The 12,149-nt window shown below is 39.3% G+C and overlaps 1 protein-coding gene across 24 annotated transcripts in view; it reads right to left on the bottom strand.

Moving 5' to 3' along the window:
* RIMBP2 (RIMS binding protein 2) overlaps positions 1–12,149 on the bottom strand; it is a 307,061-nt gene that overhangs the window by 52,246 nt on the left and 242,666 nt on the right. For all 24 annotated transcript variants that reach the window (XM_072144379.1, XM_072144382.1, XM_072144378.1 and 21 more), the window contains 5 exons: positions 11,804–12,008; positions 8,134–8,285; positions 7,965–8,041; positions 4,209–4,318; positions 2,783–3,595 (listed from right to left, as the gene is read on the bottom strand). In XM_072144379.1, the coding sequence (XP_072000480.1) occupies positions 2,783–3,595; positions 4,209–4,318; positions 7,965–8,041; positions 8,134–8,285; positions 11,804–12,008 (1,357 nt within the window). The remainder of the gene's footprint in view (positions 1–2,782; positions 3,596–4,208; positions 4,319–7,964; positions 8,042–8,133; positions 8,286–11,803; positions 12,009–12,149) is intronic.

The raw sequence follows: 12,149 nt of genomic DNA on the forward strand, positions 1-12,149 counted from the left end.
GCCCTCCAGTACCCATACCAACAGGCCACCATGGCTCTGGAGTGCAGAACCCCAAAAGTACTGCACCACAACAACAGTGGACACCATGACACACACCATATGAACAGGTTCTCTACATGTGGTCTCAGAAACTAACTGAGGAAGTAGGTACTGGTGTCCTACTGGGCCTTGGTACAGTTGGTGCTGTTTTGCCGATACATACAAAGTGGTTATAAACCTTTGTAAAGTACAATGCAGGAAATTGTGATATTCCTATAGAAGAAAAACCTCTTTAATATAGCAACTGGAAATAATAAAATTTTATATACTAAACAATGCCACAGAAGCCTCAACGGGAAGTATTATGAATCAGTATAGAATCAGTTCATTGAATATGTCATTATTTTCAAAACAAACTAGAAAACTATTGTACTTGGCTTCTCTCCTGGCCTACTACCTAACATCTAAGAAATCATTATGAAGCTGTATAGAAGTTTCCACTTTTGACTTTCTACCAGAATTGGTGACAATAATTCTCAGCAATTGTCCTTTCCTTCTGCCTCTACATCACATCACAATGCCCCATTATGTCAACACAGTTCCCCTTTAAGGGATCACTATGAACCGCTGTGACATGAAAATGCCACAGTTTGACATCAAAATAGAGAATTTGTATTTTTCAAGTATCCATATAACCCCTCAAGAGCACAGTCACAATGAAAGGTATATTGTTTAGCATTTTGTGCTTAGTGACAGGTCATCTCTAAAGGAGGCTGTCACCTGCTTTTCACCTATTAAACTAACATCTCCCCCAGCTATGGTAGTCTCCCCCGTTTACCTATAAAATAAAGACCTCTAAAATTTATAAAAGGAACCAGACAGTTTTTGCTTGATATGTGTCAGCAATAGCAGCTACAATGTTTTCGTTTAAATTAAGGCTCAAATTAAGGCTGAGAATCTCCTCTTTCAAATCATATCACGAGATATGGGGAGTTAAAAAAAATCTGGGAATGATCATCTTTTTTCTGATACCAGAACCATGGCTGTAGCCAATGGCGGATCCTCACATAGGTGATATGGGCGGTTGCCCAGGGCCTTGGGCTGCGGAGGGGCCCATTACCGCCTTAACCACCATAATGAAAATTTGTCAGGAGGCCGACCTACTTTATATCAGTCATTTGCGCTGCTGAAACCCCATTCACACAGTCCTGTGTGTGAGTATCTGAGGAAGCTTTGGACTGACCTAAGCTTCCTTGCTGCTGACATAGACACGGAAAATGACCCCTAACCCTGAGCTGTCATTAATGACGCTTCCTGTGTGTGTCTCCCTGCCTCCTCTGCTGGGCTGCTACTGACCACCGACTCTTCAGTCTTCAAAGAACTTTATAAGGTAATGCAGCTGGTGGGGTAAAAGCTGGTGACAGGGTTCCTTTAATAGTGATCCATACATATAAAGTTGCTGTCTTAGATACTCATATTTTTAAGAAGTACATTTTTCTGTAAGGATATTATGCATTTTCTGAACTGCTGAGCCCTTCAGTGCATGATCTTGTGTTCGATATCATACTTGGCTGACAAGTAGATCTTGTAATTGTTTCTGGTTGTGATAATACCTCAATTAACCAAGCAGAGCTGAGATGTTCCAAGAAAATGATTTAACGCAAAATAAAAAAAAAATACGGCCAAAAACAGAATCAATTACAGTGACTAGAAAATGTGCCAAGTTAACTTGGAAGTGTCACTAGCCGTCTTTGCTCTATACGGTAATTCTGTATGCAGCAAAAGTCTAGTCAAGGCATTAACCGAAATGAACAAACATCAACATTCACCAGGCACAGATTTACTGGCATTAGCAAAAGAATCCCATCCAACATGATACATAAATCTGGGTTTCTAAACAATACACCGAAAGAAAAGTTGTATATCTATATACTTCATAATACTTCATAATAGCCACTAATAGCCACTTAGGCAACTTGTTTACAGCTCCAGGTAGTTAATGGGCAATATCCAATCTGGAAACAAAAAAGGTATATGTGCCAGTAAACCAGTAGAATAAGCTCCAGGTTAATCCAGGCACCATGCCTTGTCCGTATGTGCAGTATACAATACGTTAGATGGTGGAAGATCTTCCAAGAGACAGCATGGGGGACCACTTAGTGTTAAGTGACTATTATATAACCATTGCTGCCTTTATTTTAGCAACATTTCCCAGCTGACCAATGCCAGCTGTCATGTAACTGACTGATCTGCTTTTACTATATTTAAATGACACCAGATAACAGGTTATATTCCAAACTCAAACACCTCAGAATATAACTCAGTAAAATATCTTAATGATAAGTGAATAGCACTGCTCAGCTTTACCACGTCTCTGCTTAAAGCCAACACATTGGGAGACATTTGCACCTTTCTTTTTTCAGGCCTTGGGCTGATTTATCTTAGAGAGTGATGTATCTGGCAGCTGAATTTGTCGGTATTTATTATTGTTTATTATTAACAAAAATTTGCACATACATTGCAAATTCTTCTCCAGCCCCTGCAACTTTTTGTTGAATTTAATAATGGAAAAATGGAATAATGGAAAAAACTTTTTACTGCAATTGTGCAAAGCATTACAACTTTTTTTTATATGTCCACATCTGGATTCTAAAGATATATTGGGTGCAACACTGAAAAACTTGCAATGAATTTTGCTGGGTGGATGGAAAAATCATACATTTTGTTGCATTGGAGAAGAAAACTAAGATAAACAACCACCATTATAGCACCCACTACATAATATACATTTAACATAACTGACCTGATGGCTGAGTAGAAAACTCTGCATAGGCTTCCTTCCTCTCTCTTTGTTCCAAAGGAAGCTGCCATGGCATTTGGTGGGGCTTTGCAAGAAGTTTGACTTTGTAGGTTGTATTGGGTTTTAAGTTGATAAAGTGATACTTGTAACTGGCAGCCTTAACAATATCAAATTCCTCATCGTTCAAGAATATGATGTGGCTATAATTGCTGTTGCTTGGGAGCCATGCAAGCTCTGCAGACATTGGGGTGATATTGTCCACTTTGAGATAAGAAGCAGCTACAATCACATCCTTTCCAACCAACAAAGTGCACTGAAGCTCATCAGAGTTTCCTCGATCTGTGACTGTCTGGATTGATATGCGATATGTAACTGTGGCAAGATCCAGTTTTTCAAGTAGACATTTGGTTCTGCTTCCAAAGCTCAAAGTTGCACGGACTTCTTTTCCCACCAACACATTATAGCTGTGGATTGTACCCCAGCCCAATGGCACTAGTGGTGGCTCCCAGCCCACAATAACACTTTTGGCGAGTTGTTTGATAAGGGTTATTTTCCGAGGATAAGGCACAATGTCTTCTCCAATCTCATCAATGTTTACATCCATAGTCCCTGTGCCATTGTTCAGCACACTAGACTCTATGTGCATTGGTGCGGTGATCTCTAGCTTGTGTTCTCCTTGAAGAAGTGGAGCTGAGTGATTGAGGAAATTTTCTTCCTGTTCACTGGTGAAGGTGCTAGAAACATGAAATTCTTCGTTTTGCACAAAATCCACAAAATTTGAAGGTACAAGTCCCCTCTGGCCGTCCAGCAATTCTCCTGTGTTACAAATACAGTTATGATTTCATGTCAGTCTGTTTCTGTTGGGCATCAAGAACATCAATGCTATTAAATCACATCCACAAAGCCTTATATGACTCCTGTTTTACACTACATTGGAATAATTGTATTGAATGCTCTACATTATATTTTATATTTGGGCAATATAAAGAGGTATTTCAATGTTTTGGGGTCCTACAACATGTGTAATGGCAGTGTGGTGTCAGAAAATTGGCAATGGGAAAAGAACCTCCAACATCCCTAATGCGCTCCTGTCATTTCATGCCTTGAGCTGAGCTAAAGTTGTTGATTTTCCCACCTTCATGCCAGTCAGTGAACAGGGTTCTATGCCGTTGAGTTACCGCTTGCAGTCTAGAGTCTTATTTTAGAACTTTGTGCTGGTCCAAGATGTAGGACCCGCATCTATCAAACATCTACGGCATATCAGAGGATGGCAACACCCCTTAATTTAAAATAATTGTAAAACGATATACTTTGTAGATACAAATACTTAACAGTTTTAGGATTTTTTTTCAATAAGGTAAAGGGAAAATTATGCAGTTGTACAGCTGTTCTTGTCTTCATATGAAATAAAATGAAAAGCCTGAAATACCTTCATAAAAGCCATCCTCATCCATATCTCCATAAACATAGAGGTACTTTCCTGCCACCAGTGGAAGTTCTGCCTCTGGGTTTTCATTTGGTCCATCAAAGGGATTATAACTATAGTAAAATGAAAGCATCAAAAAGAAAAAAAGGAGAGAATGACAAAAGAATATTAGGAAGAGGCGACGAGAGAAAATTGAACTACAATTTACAAACAGGAGGGATTTTACCAATTTGTGTCACAGGCACGCCAATTCTCAGCCTACATTAGTCTATTGAATCAGATTTATAACTACAGTAGGATGAAAACTGTCAGGTTCAACTCAAGCTAAAATCATGTTATAGAATAATTTAGAAACTATGTTACTAGAGGAAAACATACTCTTTATAAATCCAAGGAAAAAGGCTAATGTAATGGAACATCTAAACACACTTGTGTAGGTCATATTGTTCTTCATTACCTCCAAACTGTCAGAATTTATTATGTTGCATGGTACTGAGTGCAATGCAGGTGAATAGAGTTTATGCTTGGCAGGATACTCCAGAAGATATGACCTTCTTTATGACTCAAATAATAAAAGCCATAATATAAATAATGTAATGTGCCATGTTACATAGGCCAGTCTCATACAGTATGTGACTATTATTTGTTTCATTTATTATTTTAAAATAATTACTATCTTTTAATTGTGATCTGAAATATTTACTTTAGTATTTGAAGCATTTTCAATAGTTAATTTACTTTTCTGCGCTAGTCCATTCAAACTTGCCACCGCTGCATGTATTATTTGGTGCTTCAGATTTTTCTCTATTGACATAAAGAAAAGAATCTAAACTCTCAATTTGGTTTGGATTTACTACATGTAAACATCTAGTACCAGTGGTGCGTGGACACCACCATCTTGGTTAGGATAATTACACCATGTGCGGTCGTCTGGGGCAACAACCTGATGGGAGTTTCTATGAGCCTGTTAATTCACCCCATCTGTAACAATGTGCTACTGTAAGTACTACATGTTTTTATTTAGTAAAATCAAATTACAATGACACCAGGGGCGTAGCCACAGGAGTAGCAGCCATAGCAGCATCTGGGGTATTGGGTGTGTGCATGCTTTGTGTGTATATGCTGTGTGAGTGGTGTGTATATAATGTATGTATATAAATATATGTATACACGAGTGTATAAATGTGTGTGATTATAACCGTAATCTGTAAATACCGTATATACTCGTGTATAAGCCAAGTTTTTCAGCACTACAGGGTGCAGGCTGGGCTGGCTGTATACTACAGGGGGCAGGCTGGACTGGTTGTATACTACAGGGGGCAGGCTGGGCTAGCTGTATACTACAGGGGGCAGGCTGGGCTAGCTGTATACTTCAGGGGGCAGGCTAGGCTGGCTGTATACTACACGGGGGCTGGCTGGCTGTATACTACATGGGGGCAGGCTGGACTGGCTGTATACTACGGGGGCAGGCTGGGCTGGCTGTATACTACAGGGGCAGGCTGGACTGGTTGTATACTACAAGGGGCAGGCTGGGCTGGCTATATATTACAGGGGGCAGGCTGGGCTGGCTGTAAACTACAGGGGGCAGGCTGGGCTAGCTGTATACTACACGGGGGCAGGCTGGGCTGACTGTATACTGCAAGGGGGCAGGCTGGACTGGCTGTATACTACAGGGGACAGGCTGGGCTGGCAATATACTACACGGGGCAGGCTGGGCTGGCTGTATACTACAGGGGGCAGGCTGGGCTGGCTGTATACTACATTGGGGCAGGCTGGGCTGGCTGTATACTACAGGGGCAGGCTGGGCAGGCTATATACTACAGGGGGCATGCTGGGCTGGCTATATACTACAGGGTGCATGCTGGGCTGGCGTATACTACACGGGGGCTGTCTGTCTGTAAACTACTGGGAGCTGGCTGGCTATATACTACTGGGGGCTTGCTGGCTATATGCTAGGGGGCTGTGACCAATGCATTTCCCACCCTCGGCTTATACTCTAGTCAATAGGTTTTCCCAGTTGTTGGTGTTTAAATTAGGGGTCTCAGCTTATACTCAGGTCGGCTTATACTGGAGTATATACGGTAAACAAATATGTGCAATTTTTTAAGGGGGAGGGGGACACTATTCAGAAGTCTGCTATTGGGCCCTGCCTCTCCTAGTTACACCCCTGCACAACACTATGGGATGTAGAGGATCCATGTCTCATGTAGAGTGGAAAAAAGCTCTTAGAAAAAAGACAATTGTCTATAACTTATCTATAATTTAACTCATTCTGGAGATGATGTTTTTTCTGGCATTTTATTTTTATGATACATTTAAGAAGTATTTACTGTATTGCATAAATGAAACTGATGAATCAGATAAAGATTGATATTTTGTTTCTTTGGCTAATAGTCATTGCCATCTTTTTAAAGTTGTAACTTTCTTTTATTTCTCCGCCCTCTGAGGTTTTTTTTTTTTGTGTAATGAACGGTAATTTGCATTGGTATCATGTGTGTGACTTTTTGATCACTTTTCATTAAAGGGGTATTCCGGGAATATGAACGTCTGACACAAAAACCCATGATGATATAACTAAATGAATACAACAATACTCAATGTCACTAGTCACAAAACAGAGCTTAAATAATTTGATTTTATGATTTACAAAATTTATGGCCTCTCTAAAGTAGGTGGAGTTATCACTAAGATGACCACCACTGGAAACTATAAGTTCCATGATCCTTTAGTTCTCAGTAACTCCTCCTACCACTTATGCTCTGATGATATAACAGACTTTCTTGCTCTGTTACCATAGTAATGATGTGTAACTGCCATCACCACAACAGCGGCCATACTGGATGCACTTCAACCAACCAACAACAGCCAAACATAGTGGTGATCACATGACCTGCCCAGGCAGGTGTAGGACATGTGATGTGAACATGTGACCGGCGGCCATCTTCTGTCCTGCAACGGACTGCACGGAGGAAATTAACGGACTGATTAAAGGGCCAGTAGCATTTTAATTCTCCATCACAGTGTATGTCACCAGCATTTTCTGCTAAGGGGAGCAAAATTTTAAATAACAACTAATTACACATTAGCTTATATTTTGAGTGCCCACTTGTATATGAATTATGCTTATTCCTGGAATACCCCTTTAAGATTTCTTGGAGAAGAGGTGAAAAAACAGTGTTCACTAAACGGATTAATTAATGGACCAAGGTGTTATAAGTCGGCTCCCTTCTTTCATTGCTGCAGTAATATACTGGCGACCACAATGTAAAGATATGTCTTGCTTATTAATTGAATAAATAATTACATATTATTATTATGTACTATCTGTCATGTATTGCTGTACACCTAAGACACCTATACATCAGATTTATTTTCCTTGTGTCCTGATCCAAACAAAGAATTCAAAGATGATGTTCTTTCTTTCCTCATGACTGTATATTTGTATTTCTTCTCATATTTTAGAATTTGCTTCCAATTTTTTACTAATATTGAATACTATAATATATAATATTTATTATAGAAAATATTGAGTACTACATGTATATTTTGCAATTTAATATACCCACATACCCACCCATAACAGGTTAATTATCATATTGTAATGCCTGCCTACTACTCATTTGGTGAAAATTTTATATTTTTAACAGTAATTTTTGCCACCATGTTTCAGTAGTTGTAATGTCTAACATTGAAATCATGCATTAAATTCTAGATATTAATATAGTTTTGGCCTAGAAGCGGGGGAACAGCTTATATTACCTATAACGTGCAATACAAAGGTGGACTTTCCCAGAGTATCTTTGCTTTGAGGTATTCGTATTCTGTTCATTATCCATCTGAAAAAAACGACAAAAAGGAAACATTATTGAAATGTCTGCAGTAAGGATGACAAAATAAAAAAACTGCTTATTAGTAATGAAGAACTTACATCAGATCCCAACCGGTGCCTCGGGCTGCCAGACCGGGGTCGTAAGAGAAAAGTGGGCTTAACAGAGAGCTGCTCTGGCTTGTCCCCTGTAATTTGAAGTGGGCGAATAAACTCAGAAATCAAAGACCTGCTACCAGTGGGACTTTCATTACCTGCATAAAAATAGTATTTTAGTGAGCACATGATGGCTGTAACAGTACATTTTTGGTACGTTAAATATAATTTCTCCCATGTAAGAGCAGGTTAGTATTGTTTCCTTAAAAGTTCTAGTTTTGCAAACAGACATCAATAAATAATATTTTTTTGGCAACCACAAGCAACTCACAATTATCTTTGACTGAAATAATGTAAAGCCTCATCTTGGCTGCACAAGTAAATACTCAGATACACAGGGTCTGATATCCTATACGAAAACTAAAGTATCAACCAAAATAACTACAAATCTTAAGAATGGTTTTATTAAAAGATATGTTTTAGCATTTTTGTAATTCGTATATTTTTTTTAATGAAGTATCAGTTTGGCGTAGGAGTAGTAATTGCCAAAAAATTTTATTATACAATCCATTCATTCTCTATGTTGAGGTCCAAGTTTTTAACTACCACTGTGGTTAACTACTTGGTTTCTTCTGATATGTATTATTGCAGCTTCAATTCAGTTGGCAATGTTGTTTCTATTCTGCTCTTATCATTATGGGAGCAGTTCCAATGTGCAAAGCACAATGGACACAGATTGAGCCCAGTGGGTTATGTTAAGTGTCTGTCATGGAGCCCAGTATTTTCCTGAATCCACAATGGAACTACTTTCAGAGTCTAATGTGTTAAAAATTGTGTTGCAAAAATGAACAAAGGTTAGAAAAATATATATAACAATATATGAACAATTAGGCAAAAAGATATGTTTTTTGTTTCTAATTATTTATCTCTAAATTTATTGACTGGTATGGGATTTAATCTAAAAGAGTATAAAGAAATCACCTAGAGCAGTGGTGGCAAACCCATGGCACGGGTGCCAGAGGTGGCACTCAGAGCTCTTTCTGTAGACACCCGGGCCATCGTCCAAGCACATCAAACAGGACTCAAAGAATCTTCCTGCAGTTCCAAGCAACTTAAAAGATGCTGCTTTCAGTCATATTTTGATACTTACTACGTTACTTGGACTGTAGGAGGGAGAATGAGTAGACAGGGACAAATTATTTTTGGAGGACCTCCTGCTGGCCCCTACAGGCCTACAGAGGAACACTGGAAAGAAGCTGAAATGATTAAAATTTTCCATCGTTCTACTATGTTGCTGTCCTCAGGAAGCCAAAATGATAGGGAGCATTAAATTACTGCTTTAATTTTTTGTTGGCATCTTGCGATAAATAAGGGGGGTTTTGGGTTGCAGTTTGGGCACTCAGTCGCTAAAAGGATCGCCATCACTGACCTAGATCACTAGTGATGAACCTATGGCACAGGTGCCAGACTTGGCACTCGGAGCGCTCTCATTGGACACCCAACTGCCACCCCAAGCACAGAGTTCAGCAATAACTTATATTCCCAGTCAAGGGGATGGGGTCCCGGGCACAGCAGTCAATCAGAAGCCGAGCCTCACGGCTGCATCTTTACTTGGCCGCGCCTCTTTATCTCCCTGTAATCTCCGTCTCGTCTCAATTCTCGCACATGTGCTGGTCATCTCTGCTCCGACTGAGTGTACATTCACTGTGCATGTATGAGAAGTGAGACGAGACTGCAACAGGCCAGGGAGAGGACAAGAAGCCAAGAGGCACTGCCTCTGCTGCAGCTACAAGGTGATAATGGGGCGTAGTTATGTAAGATGCAGCTATGAACACCGTTGCCTGCTGTGCCTGGAACCCCATTTCCCTGACTGGAAGGGGATCATGGATATAAGATAATTTTTCTGTCTGCAGGCAGTGTTCTCACTTTCTAAAGACATGTCCAGTACACAGGCAACCAGTCATATAAGGTACTTTTTGTGGATTAATAGCGATTTGCATGTGTTCTAGTTATGGTCTGCACCTAATTTAAGATCATAAAAAACTTGTAGGGTTGGTCTGAACTTTTAATCATTAAACTTACAAAGTAATAGGATATGTCCTCTAAACAAACGGACCAACAAAAAAATGATTTGCCTTGATAAAGCAATTAGCTTTGAAATAGTCATGTAAATATAAATTTACACCCTTCAGCCACAACATTGAAGCGTAATAGTGGATTGTCTCTCTTGTAACATCAAAACAGCTCTGACTCATTGTAGAATGAACTCCACAAAACTTATGAAAATGCCCTGTGGGGTCTGACACCAAGAAATTAGCAGCTGGCCTTCAAGTCCTATAAACTGCAAGATGGAGAAATACAACAGTTTCATGTTTCTACAACCATAAGGAAAACCACTGCTATAGGGGTCAACTTGTAGGCTTTACATGAAGGCAGTACTAATTCATGTTAGGTTTACCAGATTTGAGATAACCAGGGCTTCACAGTCTTTTTTGTTTTCTTAGCATATTGAAAAAAGGGAAAACAAAGGGGGTTCTTGCAGATCTTGCTCTTACCCACTTATATAGCCAAAATTTGGCCAATATCAAAATCATTCAGACCCTTGCTCAGGGTAGTAGCCATATCAGCGGTCATCTGACCTGACACTAAAGAATGCACCATTATATAGATATTATACTGCACATTGTACAGCATAATATGTAAATAACAGTGCACATTTCACACAGTATACAGCATGAATTGGCAGCTCAGTTATGAAGTGTCAGAGGAGAAAAGAGCAGAACAACAGGACTAGGAACCTCTAATTCCTGTCATGTGGTCAGCAGCTGCTGGGACAGTACTGTTCAAGTGTATAGATTTATATATCAGTGAAATAATACGTGCACATAATTTATAAATGTGTGTATGTGTATCAATGTGTGAGTATACAAATACGTATATTTTCTGAGGGGTAGGTGGGCCCCGTTCAAATGCCTGCTATGGGGCCCTGTTTCTCCTACTTATCCCCCTGCTTGTGCTTGACCATTTTTCATTACAACACATTAAATCCCAGTACTGACTGGTCACTTATCCCACCCCTAAGCAAATGCCATTGTATCCAGATAATCAATGTTATCCACTGATTAATGGGATGGCTGATTGGTGCATATTCCCCTCACAAATAGCTGCTCTGCTGGGGTTTTTTTTAGATTTCGAGATGACTGATTATTAAATTGCCTAAATTAATACTGAAGTCCCTTAAGCTCCTCCAGGCAATCCAACTAATTCTGTTAATATTTTAAAAGCATATGTTAGAGGTAACTGGATAATTATGTTTTTTCACTGGCCACATTAGTATGACTTTAATGCTTGACTTAGATTTCAAGACTCAGCAGTCGTCACAATGTATGTAGATAACATTTTAATTGTAATTCCTCCTATATACTTTTGTATTGAACATACTACATTTGGTATCTGGTAATGCAGGTCCTTTGTGATATAACCTATAGTCACATGTAACTGTGTGTGGGGGGCATATTTTACTAGAGGAAAAACTGTACAAACATACTGAGACTTCTAAAGTAAAAACTCAAAACCATTTTTTTTTGTTATGATAATAAATTAAGTTTCAAGATATACAACGATGGATTCCAGTTTTGATACCTGAATCATAGACCACCTGTTTATTTGAACTCACCTTTGCCTATGGTAGTAGCTATTCCGTTCATTAATTGAGCAAAAGCCTTATTGGGGGAGATTGGTATATCCGAATTACAGATTGTGTTACCAGTCAATAAGTCGATTTTTCCAGCTTGTTGACGAAACTTTTCCAGCTCCCGAGAAAGGAGATTGAACTGTTCACTTTGAGTTCGGCATTTCTCCTCCAACTCTCTAACCTTGGCCTAAAAAATATACATGATTTTGTATAAAATGAATCACCTACAAAAAGCATCAGCCTGAGAGTACTGTTAATTGATATTTAAAAAATGAGAGGGCATACAATTATCGGCAAAGCAAATCTAGATGGGCTGCCTGCAAAAGGA

The sequence above is a fragment of the Engystomops pustulosus genome, chromosome 1, assembly GCF_040894005.1.
Source record: "Engystomops pustulosus chromosome 1, aEngPut4.maternal, whole genome shotgun sequence".
NCBI lineage: Eukaryota > Metazoa > Chordata > Amphibia > Anura > Leptodactylidae > Engystomops > Engystomops pustulosus.